At 46.7% G+C, this 21,533-nt stretch overlaps 1 protein-coding gene and 1 non-coding gene across 2 annotated transcripts in view; one reads left to right on the plus strand and one right to left on the minus strand.

Annotated features, from left to right (window-relative positions):
- CDH1 (cadherin 1) overlaps window positions 1–21,533 on the minus strand; it is a 105,144-nt gene that overhangs the window by 64,158 nt on the left and 19,453 nt on the right. Inside the window, exons 3-5 of the mRNA XM_081512815.1 lie at window positions 12,619–12,743; window positions 11,496–11,834; window positions 10,473–10,587 (exon numbers count right to left, since the gene is read on the minus strand). Coding sequence (XP_081368941.1) covers window positions 10,473–10,587; window positions 11,496–11,543 — 163 coding nt within the window. The 5' untranslated portion in view covers window positions 11,544–11,834; window positions 12,619–12,743. The remainder of the gene's footprint in view (window positions 1–10,472; window positions 10,588–11,495; window positions 11,835–12,618; window positions 12,744–21,533) is intronic.
- LOC145516041 (U6 spliceosomal RNA) lies at window positions 918–1,024 on the plus strand. Its single transcript, XR_014061215.1, has one exon. It is a non-coding gene; the product is annotated as a U6 spliceosomal RNA (small nuclear RNA).

Raw genomic sequence — 21,533 nt, forward strand, 5'->3', positions numbered from 1 at the left:
GCTAGATCCCCAAGAACAGGACACGACTGAGCAACTGAACAACAAGATCCTCAAAGCGTCGCATAGTGCTAGGTAAGGGCCCAACGTGAACTTGTTCCGTGGACAAAGGAATGTCTCAGTCATCCCGAAGGATGTCTCTCCGAGTCATTCAGAGCAGGAACTATCCCTCGCCTTCACTTGGCTGCTCACAGACCGTCTGCTTAGTTGGCTTTTCCTGCTGTAAAGAGCGCAGACTTTGGAGTACAACAGCCACCGAACAAGCAGCCAGGCTCTCCCACTTCTGGTCTGTGTGAACTGCAGCCACTCAGGGTCTGTCACTTACCACTGGCTTTGTGAGGTGTAAGGGAGAGACAGCATTGGGGAAGAGTTCGGGAGACATAGCACGTACTACCCATACAGTGTTATGATAACAAGTCTTATATCATAAGAAGAGAGGATTATTGTCTTTGAGTTTTTGCATCCTCCAGTTCTCTACCAGCTCCCTCCAGGCTCCTGTGCATTGCCAAGAACTGGATGAACGGAAACTGAGTCTTGAACAATTAATGGGCCTGAAGGATACCCGGGAAGGTGTTGGGTGTATCTAGAAGCCCTGCTCAAGGAACGTGTCACCCAGACAATAGGAAACCAAACAGATGGCTCTGGAGGGCTCAGATCTCTTGTTTAGATTTTGATCGGGTGCTTTCTTACACCAAGAAGTGTGAGGAAGAAATGGCTCATCTGACCTTTTCACTCTAGTCGGCAAGCTGTTTTGTGACAAGACAATGAGGTAAGGTTACACCAGGGATGTGCAGGGCTCAGAGAAACTGCGGAGTGCCAAGTGGAGACACAGGCCCTGAGAACATCCTCTTCTCCTTGTGTCCCTTCTGTGACTAATACTGAGAAAATTTCCTCTTTTCTTTAAAATAAAAAGCACAATAGTGCTTGCTTCGGCAGCACATATACTAAAATTGGAACGATACAGAGAAGATTAGCATGGCCCCTGCGCAAGGATGACACACAAATTCGTGAAGCGTTCCATATTTTTCAGAGAAATGCAAATCGAAACCACAATGAGGTACCATTTCACACCTGTCAGAATGGCTGCTATCCAAAAGTCTACAAGCAATAAATGCTGGAGAGGATGTGGAGAAAAGGGAACCCTCTTACACTGTTGGTGGGAATGCAAACTAGTGCAGCCACTATGGAGAACAGTGTGGAGATTCCTCAAAAAACTGGAAATAGAACTGCCATATGACCCAGCAATCCCACTGCTGGGCATACACACTGAGGAAACCAGAATTGAAAGAGACACGTGTACCCCAATGTTCATCGCAGCACTGTTTATAATAGCCAGGACATGGAAGCAGCCTAGATGCCCATCAGCAGACAAATGGATAAGGAAGCTGTGGTACATAAACACAATGGAATATTACTCAGCCATTAAAAAGAATACATTTGAATCAGTTCTAATGAGGTGGATGAAACTGGAGCCTATTATACAGAGTGAAGTAAGCCAGAAAGAAAAACACCAATACAGTATACTAACGCATATATATGGAATTTAGTAAGTTGGCAAAGATAACTCTGTATGCAAGACAGCAAAAGAGACACAAATGTATAGAACAGTATTATGGACTCTGTGGGAGAGGGCGAGGGCGGGATGATATGGGAGAATGGCATTGAAGCATGTAAATTATCATATGTGAAACGAATTGCCAGTCCAGGTTCAATGCATGATACAGGGTGCTCGGGGCTGGTGCACCAGGATGACCCAGAGAGATGGGATGGGGAGGGAGGTGGGAGGAGGGTTCTGGAAGGGGAACACATGTACATCCATGGTGGATTCATGTCAATGTATGGCAAAACAAATACAATATTGTAAAGTTAAAAAATAGATAAATAAACTAATTAAAAAAAATAAAATAAAAAAATAAAAAGCACAATAATACCTGAAACTAATATATGTCAATTGTATCTCAATTTGCTTGGAAAAAGGCACTGTAGTGGAATAACTTCTAAAAGCAAAAGATATGTACAGACCTATATGCACACTCTGAAACCTCATTCATTCATTCATTCAACAAATAGTTACTGACACCAAATATGTGCCAGGAACAATTCCAGGTGCAATATCAATACAGCCTGTGAACTCAACAAGACAAAAAGCCCCTGGCCTCAGGGAGCTCTTGTTCTAGTGGGAGGAGACTGACAGTAGACAGGAGAAATAAGTGAAATATACGTTAGATGGTGAAAAGCAATACAGAGGAAAATGAAGCAAAGAAGGGAGAAAGGGTTACTGCTTCAAACATGGGGTTCAAGAAAGGCCTCATTGAGAGGGTGACATTTGAGCAGAGACTTGAAGACATAAAGGATTGAGCCATGCAGCTGGCAGAGGGAAACTACTGTTGATGATAGACAGTGCAAAGGCCCTGAGGCAGAAGTGTGCCTGATGTGTTCTAAGTGCAGTCAGGGCAACAGGTAAGGGAGGCAGATTGTGGAAGGCTTGTAAGTTCGAGAAAAGACTGGCTTTCACCCTGTGTAAAAATGGGAAACCACTGGCAGATATTGAATAGGAGGGATGGTCTCTAACTTAAATTTTAAAAGCCATCACTCCGACTGCTGAGCAGAGAAAAGATTGTGTTAGGGGAGAAAAAAGAGAGACAAGACTGTGTTGGGGGAGGTGCAGAGGAAGCAGGGAGACCAGAGGGGAGGCTGTTGCAATATCGATGTGAAGATATTGGGGAGAAAAAAAATGTCTTTTGGGAAAACTCTCCTGGGAACAGAGGAGGTGCATCAGTGTGTCTAAGTGCCAAACCACAGAAACAGGTGTTCCTCTTAGCCTTCAACTTGCCCAGGTATCGTAAATCTAAAGGGCTTTCGGCCTGTTACATGCTCCTCTAATTACAAAGCCCACTAATGATTATCTAGATCTTGGCCAATTATCCCACAGGATCCTGAGGTGGCCACCATTTATGGTTTTCCTCAGGGGGAACAGGTTCAACTCTTCAGGTGGGTCCCAGGCGGTCCCAGCAGTGACACCTGAGCTCACAGGGACCCAGGCACGTGTTCCCTCTTCCTGGTGTGGACAGATCCACACCCAGACCTCTACCTGGCTCTCACACCTTGAGTTGGTCCCGGGTTTGAACATGAGTTTGTTTAGGACACTTTCCCTCCCAACCCGCCTGGAATGCCAGTATAATTGCACTTTCAGAGACCCAGAAAGTTGAAAAGACAGAAAGGGGAAAAAAAGTGCAGTTCACCTAGCATTTTTCTGAATGAAAGTCAAAAGGGACAGAGACTGAAAACGGCTCAGAGGTGAACGACAAAAGAGGTCCTCAAAAAAACAGGCTGAATTCTAGCATCACAACTAAAAGTAGTGAAATGCAAAAGGTGTGAAGATCTGTTTTTCAAAGGGGAGAAGGAATTCGCCTCAAAAAGGTGAGTTAGCAGGCTCCCCTGGTGGTCCAGTGGTTAAGAGTCCCTCTTGCAATGCAGGGGACACGGTTCGAAACTAAGAAAGCTGAAACTACTAGACCCCAAGCTTAACAAGAGCAGTCACCGCAAGGAGAAGCCCGCGCACCCCAGTGAAAAGCAGCCACCACTTTCTGAAACTAGAGAAACCCCGCACACAGCAGCACAGACCCAGGGCAACCAAAAAAAAAACTAAAATGATTTTTTTTTTAAAGGTGAATTAGTTTCACTGGAGATGCAGTGTGGCGACAGGGCGGTCAGGGGCGTGGGAAAGGGCACAGGTTTCAGAAGATAAAAGTCCAGCCCTGCCACTACCTGGCTGGGTGAGCCCAGACAAGCTGTCCAACTTCTGAGTCTGTAGCAGGTAACAACACTTCCTCCCTTGGGCCACTGGGAGGATTAGCTCAGCTGTCAGGTCTGTGAGGACCCCACTTTTGCAGATCCCACTCCTAATACTGGTTAGGATTTTGTTATTTGTTGGCCGCCTCCAGATAAATACCCTCTAGCATAGCCCTTCCATCATGTTCTCCTCAGGTGTGTGGGGTCCCTGTAACACCTCTGCACCTGCTGACACGAGATTAAGGAAAAAGGAGCACGGCCCTATACAAATACCCATTTATACTGGTGCCTGCTGTTCTCTCAGCCTCCAGACCTGAAATTTCCAAATGCCTCCAAGATGATGCCACTTCTGGGTCTTTAGCAACGAACAGTCTCCTAACCAAGAATTAATTTTCCTTCTCCAACTTGCTGCTCTTTCCCCTCTCTTCCCAGCAAAGGACCACCATCTCATTCACCAAGGTCCAGGGGTAAAACTGACTGCCGCTCCAATCCTCTGAATATTTTCCCACACCAATGACTTTCTCCAATAAATGGGAATAGCCACTGGTGGGGGGCAGAGAGTCTCAGAGAATTCCTGGAATCTCCCTGAAGACCCCCAGCACTGGGTGTACTGGCTACTTCCCAGGCCCCCCGATCTCCATCCCATGGGCTCTACCCATCACCCCTAGAGGTCTCCTTCACTGGCATGGTGGAAAGATCAGTTTTATCCTTCTGGATCAAGGGTGCCCTTGGATCCCTGGACAACAGATGCCCACACCCTGGCTGCCACTGGGTATTTACTCATCAGACATTCGGGATCTAGCCATGGGAATCATCTGGGGTGATGATGAATCAGGTAGACTTTTGGGGAGCTTTTTAAAATGCCCTGTCAGAACTGCCCCTTTCAGAGACTGTAGTTCAGTGAACCTGCAGGGGGTTTTTGAGGTATCCCAGGTAATCTGATGCTTAGCCAGAGTCTCAGGGGCTGGGCACAGCATTTTTTGAAACCGAGGAAAAGACGGGCATCCTTAAGCCACGTGTATTATGAAATATGTTTCAAAACCAAGCAAAGGCTGCCAGGTTCAAGGTCATCCTGATTTTCTGGCCCCTGCCCTGACCCAGTTGTCCCTTGCCCACTGACCCCTCCCACTCCAATTCTGAACAACATTTATGGGCAGGTCCACAGGCAAGCCCACCCCAGCCTCCCCTCCCACCCCCCAGCACACTGCACAGCAGCAAGCAAGAAAACACTGCAGCATTTCCTTTCCTAGCAAAGGGCACTTTGGTCTAGTCACTGTTTGCTGTTTGCAGAGCAGTGTTTGCTTTAATACAGAAACAGGGAGAGTGAGGAAACTGGTTTGGCTGGTTTGCTGCGTGGGAGAGCACACAGGGAAAGGTTTCAACCAAAGGTAAAACAAGGGAGAGTCTCAAACAGAAGGCACCAAATACTCTAGGGGCTTTAATGTGTTACCTTCATTGGGCACCTGATACACAAGATGACACGCGAACTATTACGCCCATTTAACAGAAAGGGAATCTAAGCTTTAGAAAGTCCTGGGCCAACGTCCCTCAGCTGGCAAGGAATTCCTGATTCCAATCTAGGCAGTCTGACTCAAGAACCTTCTGAATCTTCTTGGGTCTTGAGAGGTGGGGGAGTGGAGGATTGAGGATGATATGAGGAAGGAAAGGGAAGAGGAAAAATAACAGAAAGAGGGGGCTTAAAACGCTCCCAACAGTAACAAGCAAAAGCTGAAGTATATAAAAGGAAAACTTCAATTAGTAACAGAGAAAAGGAGAGAGGGGGGAGGGAAGAAAGAGACACCACAATTTTTTTTTTTAATGGACCAAAGACAAAAAAAAAAAAAAATTTAAATGTTTAAAAACTGCCCTTCCATTTCCAGAATCAGGTTTGAGGTCTGCCCTCTGTGCCCTCCCTGGCTCTCAGAGGGAAGCACTCAGTACCCTATATCCGTAGACACACTTATCACTATACCCCAGCCTCCAGAGCCACTGGCTGGGCATGAAGCCCTCACCATCATCTTTGAGAAAGTTCTAATAGACCCCACTCTCCCTGACAATTACAATCAATACCAGAGACTAGCCCCAGGCCACAGTTTGAGAGGAGAAAAATAAACCAAGGGGTGAGAGGTAGTGAATAATCATTTATTCATTCATTTGTTCAAAATAATATCTGAATGCATACTCTGTCCTTAAGAAATATGAGCCATTTAATGACTCTTCCCTGTTTCCTTACATCCTTCTCACTTTATGTTCAACCCATATCAGCTTTATTCATGACTGTAATACCAGGTCCAGCCCAATGCTGACACTCAATCTGCGCTCAACTCACATTTGTTGACCAGAGAATCCAAGTGAAGAAACAAATATGCAAATTTAACCCTCACAACAATTCTGTAAGTATTGTTGCCCTCCGGCCCCCCAGTTTTACAGATGAGGAAACAGGCTCATAGAAGTAACATGATTTATCCAAGGTCACACATCTAGTCTAGTCAAAGCTATGGTTTTTCCAGTAGTCATGTATGGACATGAGAGTTGGACCATAAAGAACGCTGAGCAATGAAGAATTGATGCTTTTGAACTGTGGTGTTGGAGAAGACTCTTGAGAGTTCCTTGGACTGCAAGGAGATCCAACCAGTCCATCCTGAAGGAAATCAGTCCTGAATATTCATTGGAAGGACGGATGCTGAAGCTGAAACTCCAATATTTTGACCACCTGATGCAAAGAACTGACTCACTGGAAAAGACCCTGATGCTGGGAAAGATTGAAGGCAGGAGAAGGGGACAACAGAGGATGAGATGGTTGGATGGCATCGCCCACTTAATGGCATGAGTTTGAGCAAGGTCCGGGAGTTGGTGATGGACAGGGAAGCCTGGCATGCTACAGTCCATGGGGTCACAAAGAGTCGGACATGACTGAGCGACTGAACTGAACACAGCTAGTAGCCGAAATTCAAGTCTGGTCTTTCAACTCCTGGAACTATCCCAAGTAGCCCCAGCCCAACCACCTCCTTGAAAGCCTACAGCCCTGAGTGGAGATGGGGGTGGAGGAAGAATGGAAACCCAGGAAGTCTGATTGTGATGGTTGCCTCTAAGGGATTTTCAGGTTTTGGCAGCTTCTGGGAGATGTGAGAGCTGATTATTTCAGCATCTGGCATATCTGAGGCTGGAAGGAGCATTCCGGAAAAAGGTTCACCCAATAAAAAGCCCCAAAAAGCAAACAGGGATTTCCCTAGCAGAGGGGAAAGGCGGTTCTAGTGGCCAGTAGAGAAGCAGCAGCTGCCAGCCTCCCTTAGGTGGCCTTCCTCAGGTCTTTCCTGCCACTTCTCGTGAGACACAAAGGCAAAGGCAGGATGCTGGTCCATTAATCTCCTTCCCCAGGAGCTGGGCACCAACCCTTGTCACAGAGCCAGTAAGGGGAAGTGATGTCTGGGAGTTTGAGGGGCAGGGAAGTGGGGATCTTATGATGTAAGGTAACCCTAAACAAGCTTCCATATTTGTTTTTTAAAGCCTGGTTTAATTAGGGGGCCTGCATACTGTTTCCATCACCTTTCAGCACATCTTTTAGAAGGAGAGGGAAATGGGTGTATTTAACCCGCACAGGTGGGTGCCTTGAGCAGGGGCCATCCATCAAGCAGTCAGAGCTCAAACGCAAAATATAAGCACTGTTTGCCTAAAGCCAGGTGGTGGAGGAAGCGAAGCAAAGAAATCATCAGTTTGAAAGCCTGCTTGGTTTTTTTTTTTTTTTTTTTTTACACCACCCCTCAATCAACTCAAAGCTGAGTGCACTAGGATAATACTCCTGAGACCCGAAACTAGCTCCTGGGTTTTGCAAACAAGTTTGTATTTAAAAAAAAGTAAAATAATCAGAAACTCTAAAGACCAATTTACAGTGCTTTTGGTGTTTTTTGTTTGTTTGAACATTCTCCATTCTAAAACCTGGAGAGAAACCAAAGGAATAAATACAAAGCTGAGTGAGATGGTGGGGTTCAGCCATTTCACAGGGCACAGGAATGACCCAGAAAACTACACCCCAAGACCCCCTGAGTTTGGTCAAAACCCTATTCCTGACATTCTTCAGCCACCTGTGGATATAACATCACAGTCTCCTCGTTCTCATACTCCCATGCAGCAAATTCCCCACAGGTCCAATGTTTAAGCCTGGCACTAATATCCCAAGCCTCTGTCTTCCTGGACTGTCCAAAGGGAATGAGACTGCCTCCCTAATTCCTGGTTGCCTTTTTAAAATCACAAAGCCAGTTCCCTGAAGTTGCATGTTTTTACCAGAAGGGCATGTTCATCTTGGGGCAAGTCCACAATGGGTTGGAAGGAGACCTTATGGTCCAAAAAGGCCAAAAATGTTAAACGTCAGGAAATCTGTTGAGTGGGGCTAGGTGTCTGTGCTCAGTTATGTCTGACCCTTTGGACTGTAGCCCACCAGGCTCCTCTGTCCATGGGATTTTTCAGGCAAGAATACTAGAGCAGGTTGTCATTTCCCCCTCCAGGGGATCTTCCCCACCCAGGGATTGAACTCAGGTCCCCTGCATTGGCACATGGATTCCTTACTGCTGAGCCACCAGGTGTGTAGACATAAAGGGAACTGGAACCAACATCACAAGCACCAGGATTCCAGAGGCTGCTTCTCTCACCAACACCACCAGCTACAGGCTCCTTCCACCTCCCACCGGGTCTGGTCCACCTCCATCACCACCAGCCCCCCTTGGGGTCCAGTTCTATCACCACCTCTGCTCTCCAGGGCACTCAAGGAGGAGGACTTCACAATGGACACGAGTTCCCCAAATACACTTTCATTTTTTTTTTTAAGATTGAGAGGAGGAAGGAATGGGAGAAAGGCCAGCTGTTGATCCCTGAGCAGAGTATGGAATTGCCTTATGCCTCAGTTTCCTCATCTCAAAAAACAGAAATAAAAATGGTGCCCACTGTCATAAGGTTCAATGAGGTGAAATATGTGACACACCTGCCCCAGAGTCTGGTTCAAAAGTGAATAGGTGTGGCTATTAATAATAATAATATTTGTACTATTATCATGTAATAATATTATCATGTAACAACTAGACTAGACTAGCCCACCTTTGGTGTTACCAGATGTCTTGGTGAAGGAAAACAAAGTGACCGATACTTGTGTTGCAACATCTCACACAGAGATGTACACACAGTTTCTAAACTCTGCCCTGAATTCAAGGTTCAATCAACTTTGCCTCCTCCCAGAAGCCAGTCTTCACTCCCCACTGATACCCATCTGAACATCCCCCTGCCACCCACACTGCCACCTAAGTGCCCATAGACCACAGTGTCCTCTAAGCAGGTCCTGGGACATTTCGGGACATTTCTCAGCAACCTGCTGGAATTGGAAATACCAAGGGCAGGGGTGGGGTATTCCTGTAAGCCCTCAATCACTCCTGGGGTCCAGCATAGGGCCCAGCAGAACATCAAGCAGAGACAGGCCAAGTAATGGGGGACCTACTGCAAAATCAAGCAGACAACACTTCATTTTTTCCTTTTTGACCCAATAGAAAGCTCCACACAACACAGATGGGCCTCAGAAAAACAAATATATTTAATCAATCAAGCTGCAGTTTCTCTGTTAAAAAAAAAAAAAAAGTCACCTAGTGTTGGAACAACTTCCAAAGTTCAAAAAAAAAATTTATACCATGATTGCTGCATTTTTCACGTGGCCAAAGACTGGAAGAATAAACAGTGAACTCCCTTAGGGGTATTGTGGGTGAGTCCTTTCAAAAAATGTTTCTTTTATTGTTATGATACTCCAATCAACTAAATCAAGAGGGAGGAGAAAGTCCTTTGGTAGGAAATAAGCACCTGCAGATCAGTGAAACCAGAAGAGTAACCAACCTTTCCTCGCTCTCACTCCCGGGCAATAGCAAAGTGAAACAAAGCAAAATCTAGAACCCTGATTATCACAGTGATAAGACCCAGAAGTACACTGTGTCTGTTTTTCATTCCCTGAGTCAGGGCTACCAGGCTTAAAAAAAAAAAAACACCAAAAAACCACACACCCACACACCCCCACACACACCCACACCCACACCCACACCCACACCCACACCCACACACACACACACACACACACACATACACACACCACTATTCCTTGGGGATATACTACCTGTATAAAAATATTTTCATCTCTATGAGCAAAAGCCACAGCCTAGTAACCAAGAGAGGACTCCTCAGCCATCCCAGAGATGCTAAATGGGGCCTGGAAGTCAGAACCTAGATCAGATTCCTACTTTGACCCTGGGGCCAGTGTACTCCACCCTCCTGAGCCTCCCATGAGCCTCCCATTTGCTCATCTGTAACAAAACGGGAATTACCACCTCCCCCACCGCCCTCTTCCCGCACGTCAGGTTTTAGAAGTTGGAAAGGACAGACTGTCTTAAAGTGGTCAGGATAATATGGCACACACTGAAGGCCCCTAATAAGTGTCCCCCATAACTAAGTCAACCATACAAAACAGCCTTTCAAACCCAACGCTCTATCCTGGCAAAAGTTTATATCCCCGCATCTGTGTAATCTACAAAAGGTGACACCTGAGCCAGGAAAGACGGTGCTCGCCCAGTCCAGCCCGCGGGCGTAGGAGCGCCATTTCTCCGACCCTGCCCTCTCCCATCCCTCCCGGCTCAGGGACACTGGCGGCGCGCCCTCACCTCTGCCCAGGACTCGCCCTCTCTCCAAGTTCCGCCGGGGCACGGTGAACGTGTAACTCTCTGCGCCAAAGCCAGGAATGCAGGGCTCCGGCTCCTGGCAGAGCCACGATGAAACCTGGGGTAGGGGAAAGGTATGAAACCGGGGTGACTTGGGGGGGGTCCCCTCCTACCCTCACCGAAACCAACAGTGCCTCCCTTCCCTCTCTACTGGCGCCAGGACTGTGGGAGGGGTGGGCCTACCCCCATTCTCCAGCATTTCCCCCACCTCCATTCCCCTACCCCCATTTCCCCCTACTCCCCACACAGGGTAGCCAGCCAGCCAAGTCAAACTCTTTCATTCGGAAACCTGTGGCCGCCAAGCCTCCGGGACTTCTCAGAAGGGAAGGCTGCTGGCTCACCTTCTCCAACCTCAGCACCCCTTTCCTTTCAGTCTCCTTTTCAATTTCATTGGCAGCATCGTTACTCTTCCCAATTCGATTCTCCCTATACCGGGACCGCTCGCACTCCTAAGCCCGGTTCCTCAGACCACCGGCGCTCCAACCGCTTTACATCCTTTCTAATTCCGGGGGGTGGGAGGCATACCTATTCACTACCTTTTACAGAGCAGGTACCTTTACCTATTGGTTCCGCTTTCCTTACCTCGTTCCCACTACTCCCGGCTCCGCCCGGACTTACACCAGGACTCCCCATCCCAATACCCCGACGCCCACCTCTACTCCCCGCCCGTCGCCAACTCGAGTCCCCGGAGGCTGCGGCGAGGCGCGCCCCCTCCTCCGGCATTTGTGGGAGGCCGTCCGCAAAGCCGCGCTCGCCCTTCACCCTCACTGGTTCCTTCTCCCACTCCCTTCCCCATGGAGTCCTGAGCGCGGCGCAGTTTCCGGGCCATTCAGGCCCTTTGGACCCAAACTTTTTTGGAATAAGAGGGAGCGGGGGACGACAGGAGAGGAAGAGAGAAGAGTTTGGGGGCTGGGGCGCGGCTATGGGGCCGGAAGGCATCCAGCGCAGTCAAGGCACCCAACGTACCTGCAGCAGCAGCAGGAGCGCAGAGAGGTTGTGGCACCGAGGGCTCATGGCGGGCCGGGCGGGGGCTGAGTAGGAGCTAGCTGAGTTGGGCCGGGCAAGAGTCTGGCAGAACTTCTGCGAACTCACAGGTGCTTTGAGGCTCGGGTCGCCACTGAGCTGCTGGGCGCCGCGGGAGCCAGGTGAGCCTCGACGGCTCCGCCCCCGGCACCAGGATTGGCTGAGGATGCACCTGCCGGCCGCAGCCAATGAGCGGCGCGGCAAGGCCTCGGCTTCCTCCGCGGACTTGGACGGATGCTCCGCCCCCGATCCCGCCCCGGAGCCGCGAGCAGACCGGGTGACCTGAGAGTAGTCAGAGTAATGTAATGGTAGGGGCTCCAGGATTCCTATTACCATCCGGTTTGAATACCAGCCTCGCGGTGGCTCACTAACATCTGGGGCCAGAGAGGATTTTACCCTCTAACTACTTCTGTCTTTTAAACTTCAGATCTCCATCGGTTCTTGAACCGACAAACCAGTTCACTGGGCAGAACCCTCCCTTTCAAAGCCTCAGTTTCTTCACCTACTAAAGGGTAAAATAATCACAAACGCCTTCCTGTGTTGTGAAGTTGTCATACAATTAATTAAGACCAATGTTTTGTGCACCACAAAAGCTCTATGCCGATGTGAGGGACAATAATAAGTAACGATTGATACTGGGCATTAAAAGTTACTGTGCCACAGGCTCTGTGCTAAGCATTTGACATTAACCATCTTATTTCATCTCATCTCAAAACAACACAAGAGTTGTGCTATTATTCCCATTTAATAGAGGGACAACCCGGGCATAAAGAATTTGAGGCCAGTAGGAAGTAGTAGGGGGCTTCCCTGGTAGCTCAGATGGTAAACAATCTGTCTACAAGAATATCTCACTTCAATGTCCCATGCAAGGGACATTATCTTTCCTTCTACCCTGGGTTTGATCCCCCGATCGGGAAGATCTCCTGGACAAGGGAAGAGCAACCCACTCCAGTATTCTTGCCAACAGAACTCCATGGACAGAGGAGCCTGGTGGGCTACAATCCATGGGGTTGCAAAGAGTGGGACACGACTGAGCAACGTTGAAAGATAGAAGACTGGTACCCACCTCCACCGCCTGTTCTTCTATTGGCTTCACCTCATGTGGCCCCACATAATCTTCTGGCTGGAGCTGCAGGTTTCAATCTGTCCTTTAATGCTGACAGGAAGAGATCCATCAGAGATCAGCCAAACCTGTCATTTGCGAATAACTTGCTTCAATGTCTCATGTAAGGGACATTATCTTTCCTTTTACCCTTGAAGCATGATCAGAACTACAGTGTGTTTAAAAAGAAATGGTAATTATGTGATATGATGGGGGTGTTAGCAATGAGTTAGGAATGTGTTCAGTTCAGTTCAATTCAGTCACTCAGTTGTGTCCGACTCTTTGCGACCCCACGAATTGCAGCACGCCAGGCCTCCCTGTCCGTCACCAAGTCCCGGAGTCTACCCAAACCCATGTCCGTCGAGTCAGTGATGCCATCCAACCATCTCATCCTCTGTCGTCCCCTTCTCCTCCTGCCCCCAATCCTTCCCAGCATTAGGGTCTTTTCCAATGAGTCAACTCTTCCCATGAGGTGGACAAAGTATTGGAGTTTCAGCTTCAACATCAGTCCTTCCAATGAACACCCAGGATTGATCTCCTTTCGGATGGATTGACTGGATCTCCTTGCAGTCCAAGAGACTCTCAAGAGTCTTCTCCAACATCACAGTTCAAAAGCATCAATTCTGTGGCGCTCAGCTTTCTTCACTGTCCAACTCTCACATCCATACATGACCACTGGAAAAACCATAGCCTTGACTAGACGGACTTTTGTTGGCAAAGTAATGTCTCTGCTTTTAAATATGCTATCTAGGTTGGCCATAACCTTTCTTCCAAGGAGTAAGCGTCTTTTAATTTCATGGCTGCAATCACCATCAGCAGTGATTTTGGAGCCCAAAAAATTAAGGTCTGACACTGTTTCCACTGTTTCCCAATCTATTTCCCATGAAGTGATGGGACCAGATGCCATGATCTTAGTTTTCTGAACGCTGAGCTTTAAGCCAACTTTTTCACTCTCCTCTTTCACTTTCATCAAGAGGCTCTTTAGTTCTTCTTCACTTTCTACCATAAGGGTGGTGTCATCTGCATATCTGAGGTTATTGATATTTCTCCCAGTAATTTTGATTCCAGCTTGTGTTAGCTAAGTGTTAGTTATTATGGCAGTAATAATTTTGCAATGTATGTATCAAATCAACATTTTATACCCAATAAATTTATAAAATGTTATATGTCAATTATATCACAATAAAGCTGGAAATGCTGGAGAAGGGACAGGTTACCCACTCCAGTATTCTTGGGCTTCCCTTGTGGCTCAGCTGGTTAAGAATCTGCCTGCAATGCAGGAGACCTGGGTTCAATTCCTGAGTTGGGAAGATCCCCTGGAGAAGGGAAAGCTACCTACTCCAGTATTCTGGCCTGGAGAATTCCATGGACTGTATAGTTCGTAGGGTTGCAAAGAGTTGGACACGACTAAGCGACTTTCACTCACTTACTCAAAGCTGGAAATGGGTTACCCTGGTGGTTCAGATGGTAAAGAATCTGCCTGCAACGCTGGAGATCCAGAGACCTGGGTTCAATCCCTGCGTCAGGAAGATACCCTGGAGAAGAGAATGGCAACCCACTCCAGTATTCTTGCCTGGGAAATCCCATGGACAGAGGAGCCTGGTGGGCTACAGTCCATGAGGTCACAAAAAAATTGGACACGATTGAGCATCTAACACACAAATACACAAAGCTGGAAAAATACAGTAACAACAACAATAACAAAAGCTACAGTGTGTAGCTATGTGACTTTGGGCAAGTCAGTGTTTTCATCTGTAGAAATGGGTCCTTAGGAGCTAATATAAGAAAATCACTGGGGCTTCCCTGGTGGCTCAGCGGTAAAGAATCTGCCTGCCATCGCAGGAGACACAGGTTCGATCCTTGATCTGGGAAAATCCCACATGCCTCAGAGCAACTAATCCCTGTGGGCCACAACTACTGAGCCTATGCTCTAGAACCATGGAGCCGCAACGACTGAAGTCTGAGCACCCTAGAGCCTGTGCTCTGCAGTAAGAGAAGCCACTGCAAAGAGAAGTCCGAGCCCCACAACTAGAGAGTAGCCCCCATTCAGCACAATTGGAGAAAGGCAACGAAGACCCAGCATGGCCAAAATAATAAAATAAAATTATAAAAAATATAATAGAAGGCTGAATAGTATTTTTTTAAGAAAGAAAATCACTAAGCAGAGTACTTGGCACCTGGTAGCAACTGCTCAGTCAATGTTGAGTGTGGAGGTTGTTCTCTAGAAAGAACCAGCTCCTATCCCCTATGCTCATGGGGAAGACCATGTTTAGAATATTTCACCCAGAGTTAAAGCTGAATCTGAGCCCACTGCGGCTACTTTCTCAACCCCAGAGAGGGGGCACTGTCTCAAATCAAGACATTGTTTCAAGTCAGTACAGCTGCCTAGCCCCCACCTGTCCCCTCCATTTTAATGGGCTTCTGAGCACACGCCCAGGCCATTTGGATTTCTGCCTGTTAACCCACCAAGAGGTTTGGAGGATAAAGGCTCCAGTACTTCCTTTCCCACTGGGGCTCCAGCAGGACTGCACATTAACCAAGATAATGGAAATACAGAGAGGCGTTTCCCCCATGGGGTAGCTCATCCGTTTATTTTTTTTTCCCTCAGTTATGTAAAAACTCATATTTTATACCATCACTTGGCCCAGGGAGCCTTTAGGGCTTTGCTTTCCTCCTTTCAGCAAGCCCTGGCCTTGCAACTCCACAGTGGCTCTCATCGACTCCTCCATTAAACTCTGATAATTCAATATAAAGGATTTTAGAGAACAATTAGAGGCAGTGAGGACAGATTGGGCATGAGCTTGCTTCAGACTTCTCGGCAAGCCCTTCTCCAAGCTCCAGGGAGTGGGCTGCCTGCCCTCAGCTGTCCGGGATGAGCCAGGGTGAACAGGGGACCCACAGCGGGTCCCTGTGGAGACAGGGCATTGTGTGGCCCTCCGTGAACTGCCTCAATGTCTTCTCCCATCAAAAAAGGATACCTCATTGTGGGGATCAAATGAGCAATTGAAAGTGAGCCTCTGCTGCCCGATCTCAGGCTGATGGAGGGTTCACATTCCTGCTCTGCCACTAGCTGGGTAGCATGTCCAGTCTCAGTTTCCTCATCAATAAAATGGGGATGTTGGTAGCACTTAATTCACAAGGTTCTTGGAAGTGCTAGTGAAGTCAACTATTAGCTCTCTAGGCTCAATGCATTCCCCTCCAGGTTCCAGGAAAACCTGTGAGCCCACATGGAGATGCCTCACCCCCAGGCTGTTAGCCTCTTAGGTATCCCTGACTTCTCCTGGGAAAATCTTTCATGGGGGCTGTTTAGTCATTTAGACCTTCCCAGAATCATTTGCATTTTAAAGAAAGCTCTGAGATATAACTCTTTCAAAGGCAGGAAAACTTTGAAACTAGTTAGTAAACTCCGCCCTGTGTTCTTTACCTGGTGTCTGTGCGTGGGCGCCATGGGGTGAGAGGTCCTGAAACCCCTGAGATTGTTAGCAAATCTTTTGGTGCAGGAGGTAAGGTCCATGGCATTCATTAGCTTCTCAACTTGGGGGAAGAAAAATCAAAATGTTGGAGTCAAGGTCTCTCTGAAGGCCGGACCGATGTAAATGGTAGAATTTCAGGCATTAACCGGGAAAACAAATGTTGACCAGGGCCTTGCAGGTACCACCCCAGGCGGACAACAGACCCTACAACTGCTGGTGCTAGCCAGGCTTTCATGGTTGGCACGACCAACATCAGATTTCCTTAGTGCCTGCAGGGTGTGTCTCCGAGGACGTTCAGTTCCTGGGAGTCCTGGCAACTGGTCAGTCTGGAGGCTAAAGATTAACTCCCTAGGCAGTCCTGCCCCTTTCATCTTCTGGCAAAGGGGTGTTGATTACGGCACTCAAACTGGGAGGGGCACCTCTCCCCTGGCCTCTGCCAAGAGGAGCCCAACCCCCAGCCCACTGGGGAGGAACCCCAGGGAAGATGGAATTGCTGGGGACTGCAGCTGGATAAGGCTCCCCATTGAGTGGGGAGAGGAGGCTCCATACCAGCTGCTCCTGGGTCTCCGGACACCTCTGCTGGGCCGCCTGCTGGCACGCAGGGGAAAAGCCTGGGTATCCCACTTCAGTCTCCTGTTAAAATGTTGTAACTGATAAGGGTGCCACCCCTTCCAGCTCAGTCTACAAAAAAACATTTTTATTTCAAACACAAGGAAAATAGTATAATGCACATCAGCATATAGTATAATAAAACACCACGTATCCATCATCCAGCTCCAAAAGTTATTTTTTTGCAATTTGTATAATTTTGTAACATGTGAACACTGTATCAAATCTTGTTTCATAATTTCATCCTTGAGTTTAAAAAGAAAATTAAAAGACTATTTCTTATGGGAATTTGCTGTATGACTCAGGGAACTCAAACGGGGGCTCTGTGACAACCAAGAAGGGTGGGATGGGGAGGAAGGTGGGAGGGAGGTTCAAGAGGGATGGGACATATGTATACCTATGGCTGATTCATGATGATGCTTGGCAGAAACTAAGGCAGTTCTGTAAAGCAATTATTCTTCAATTAAAAAAAAGAAATACATTTAAAATTGAAAAAAAATTAAGACTATTTTTTAAAAAGTAGTTTTAGGTTCATAGCAAATTTGAGTAGAAGATACAGAGATTTCCCAAATACCTCCTCCCCACATGCATAGCCTCCCCATCAACAACCCCTACTGTAACAGTGCATTTATTAAAACTGATGTGTGTGTGTGAAAGTCACTCAGTCATGTCCAACTCTTTGTGACCCCATGGACTGTATAGTCCATGGAATTCTCCAGGCCAGAATACTGGAGTGGGTAGCCTTTCCCTTCTCCTGGGAATCTTCCCAACTCAAGGATTGAACCCAGGTCTCCTGCATTGCAGGTGGATTCTTTACCAGCTGATGAACTGCCCTAAAAATCCACTGTGCCCTGCCTGCCTGCTCATCTCTCCCTCCTCCCAACTCCTGTCAACTACTGATCTTTTTATGGTCTCCAAAGTTTTGCCTTTTCCAGAATGTCATGCAGTGGGAATCACAAGGTATACAGACCTTCAGACTGGCTTCTTTTACTGAGTGATATGTATTCAAGGTTGTTCCATGGCTTTTCCTGGCTTGATAGCTAATTTCTTTTTTCAGTACTGAATAACATTCCATTGTCACGATGTACCACAATTTTCTTATCCATTCACTTACTGAAGGGGATCTTGCTTGCTTCCAAATTTTGACAATTATGAATAAAGCTGCTACAGACATCTATGTGCAGTTTTCTGTGTGGATGTAAGTTTTCAACTCCTTTAGGTAAATACCAAGAAGAAGGGCTGCTGGTTATATGGTAAATATTTGTTCAGTTTTGAAAAAAAAAATGGCCAAACTGGCTTCCAAAGTGGCTGCATCATTTTGTATTCCCACTGGCAGTGAATGAGAGTTCCCACTGCACCACATCCTCACCAGCAATTGGTGGTGTTAGTGTTCCAGACATTTTGGGCATTCCAATACGTATGTACCCCTGCATTTTTATTTTTGCAGACTATTTTAAAGCAAATCCCAGATAACATAATTTCTCCTGTAAATATTTCAGTCTTCATCTCTGAGAACATGACCATCATCCAATTAAGTCATAATGCCTGATAAAATTCCCAATAATTCCTCAATATTGTCCAAAGGCTAAAAAATGGTTTTTTTTAACAACTTAAAAAATATATTTATTTACTTATTTGGCTATTCCAGGTCTTAGTTGTGACACTCAAGACCTTTATTTGTGGCATTGTTGTTTAGTTGTTAAGTCGTGTCCAACTCTTTTGTGACCCTGTGGCGTATAGCACGCCAGGCTCCTCTGTCCATAGCATTTCCCAGGCAAGAATACTTGAATAGGTTGCCATTTCCTTCTCCAGGTGATCTTTCCAACCCAGGGATCAAACCAACATCTCCTGCCTTGCAGGTGAATTCTTCAGCACTGAGCCACCAGGGAGTTCAGTTCAATCAGTCAGTCATGTCCAACTCTTTGCAACACCATGGACTGCAGCACACCAGGCCTCCCTGTCCATCACCAACTCCTGGAGTTTACTCAAACTCATGTCCACTGAGTCAGTGATGCCATCCAACCATCTCATTCTCTGTCGTCCCCTTCTCATTCCACCTTCAATCTTTCCCAGCACCAGGGTCTTTTCAAATGAGTCAGCTCTTCACATCAGATGGCCAGAGTATTGGAGTATTCAGCTTTAGCATCAGTCCTTCCAATGAATATTCAGGACTGATTTCCTTTAGGATGGACTGGTTGGATCTCCTTTTAGTCCAAGGGACTCTCAAGAGTCTTCTCCAACACCGCAGTTCAAAAGCATCAATTTTTTGAGCCACCAGGGAAGCCCCAAGCAAACTCTTAATTGCGGCATGTGGGATCTAGTTCCCTGACCCGAGATCAGACTCCAGGTGCTCTGCATTGGGAGCATGGAGTCTTAGTCACTGGACCACTAGAGAAGTCCCTACAATATTTTTGTATCAGAATTCAAGCAAGAGTCACACTTTACATTGGGCTGTATGTCCCTTGCATCTCTTTATCTTTGTAAAAGTCTCCCCAACCTTTTTTTGTCCAGCTTTTTTGAAGTATAATTGACTGCATGTATTTCGTTAGACAATTTGACGGTTTGGCATACACAAATACTCTGAAACCATAAACACAATCAAGAAAATGAACAGATTCTTTTTTGTTTGTTTGCTGGTTTCTGTTTTGATGTAATTCCAGATTTACAGAGTTTGTTTGTTTTTAGGTGGCATTTATTTTTTAAGATACCAGGTCATTTGTCCTGTTAGAGGTCTTGCATTTTTATATTTGGCTGAATGCATCCTCATGATGTCACTTACCAGGTCCCTCTCTCCCATATGTCATGCAAACTGGTACTCGGATCTAGAGCTTTGATTTGAGTCAGATTCAATTTTTTTTAGGCAACAATATTTCATAACTGGCATAGAGTCCTCCCTATAGCATCATATCAGGCAAAAATATTTCATAACTGGTATGGAGTCCTCCCTATAGCATCATATCAGGAAGCAAGAAATTGGCTGACTCACTTTTAGGATACCAAGATTCAGCTGGGGTCAGCTGATCCTTCTATTATCACATTCTTCATCAGCCTTTCACCTTGTGGTTTTAGCACCATGGATGATGGCTGCCCACATCTATTATATCATTAGGGAAAACAACAAACATTTATTAAGCAATCCCATGTGCCAGGTACTCTGCTCAACAATGAGGACACAGAAATAAACAAAATATGATTCCTGCCCTTAAGAAACTCATAAGGTGAGAGATGCAGACAGGTAAACATTCATCCACTTATTTATTAAATGTTATTTGAATGCTAACTAGGTACCAGTATCGTGCTAAATGCCAGTAATTATAATATAGTGTGTAAGAAAAGTGACAGCTACCATTCATCAGAACTCATGATACTCTAAGTAGTATCAGTCAACATATAGCACTTTGGGGGCTCTCACTACACCCATTTATACATTCAGAAGCAGAGGCTCAAAGGGTAAAGAGGTCTGCCCAAGGTGACATGTTTACTGACAGGGCTGGAATCTGATGAGTTCAAAGCCTTTTCATCTCCATGCTGTACTGCTGAGATCAGGACAGCCTTTTATTTCCAGGTGCCATTTGAAATGAGAGGCAAACCTTGCTTAATTTAGCAAGAAATGGTCTGTCGAGTTGACCTGACATTCCAGACCCCGGGGTGGCAAACAGTTTTTTTTTGGCTTCCCTGGTGGCTCAGTCAGTCAAGAATCTGCCTGCAATGCAGGAGACTGGGTTCAATCCCTGGGTTGGGAATCTGGAGAAGGGCATGGCAACCCACTCTAGTATTCTTGCCTGGAGAATTCCATGGACAGAGGATCCTGGCAGGCTACAGTCCTTGGAGTCACAAAGAGACACACATGACTGAGCAACTAACAGTTTCACTTTTACTGGTTTTTCAGCCAGGCTGGAGCTTCCAGTACATAAGGGGTGGGGTAGGGGTAATAATGAGAGCTGGGTCCTGGATCGAACCATATGGTCTTCCAACTTGCCCACAAAGCAAAAGGTATTCTCCCCATTTTTCAGAGGAGGCAACTGATGCTCAGAAGATGAACAGTGAGGTCATGGCAGAAGCAGGCCTGAGGCAGGTGCTCTGGCTCCAAGACCAGTAAAGCAAAATGGTTCCCAGCACAGTTAGTGCCTACCTGCCTGGGTCTGAATCTTTCTCTTCCCCCTGCTGACTCTAAACCTTTGAATGAGTCACTTAAAACACTTTTGGACCTCAATTTCCTCATCTGCATAAATGGGAATACTATTAATAACAGCATCTACTTTGTTGGATGGCTGTGAGAATTGGGTGAAATAACCTAGGTAAACGTGGAAGGCAGGAAGTCCTAAGTAAACATTAACTATTATTATTTCCACATTCATGAAGCTCAAGGGCTAGGTTTTCACTGGGTAGAATCCCTGAGTCCTTGAGTACATGAACAGCAGGATCACTTGGTTCACTGAGAGAGGGGGAGCCCATGGCCTCGGGGTTCCATAGCTGGCTGGGTGCCCCCTCTTGGCACAAACACCTCTGTAGCTGGTCTCTCAAGATAAGGTGCTACAATAAAAAAATAAAATAAAATAAAAAGATAAGGTGCTACAGAAGAGCTAGAGAATATAGAACCTCAAAATAAGGCTCCACAGACCTGTGGCTCCTGCCTCCCACCTTCAAGCACAGAAGGCCCCATCCCTCCTCTTGGAGCCAGTGACCTGTTCACATGATGAGTGGAGAGAGAGCTCTTTCTAGTCTCGCATCCAGGTGGACAAGGCCAACCCTCTCCAGGACCAGCAGCCAGAAAAATCACTCTGTGCCACATTCCGC

The sequence above is a fragment of the Giraffa tippelskirchi genome, chromosome 7 (genome assembly GCF_054371585.1).
Source record: "Giraffa tippelskirchi isolate mGirTip1 chromosome 7, T2T-mGirTip1v1.2.pri, whole genome shotgun sequence".
Taxonomy (NCBI): Eukaryota; Metazoa; Chordata; class Mammalia; order Artiodactyla; family Giraffidae; genus Giraffa; species Giraffa tippelskirchi.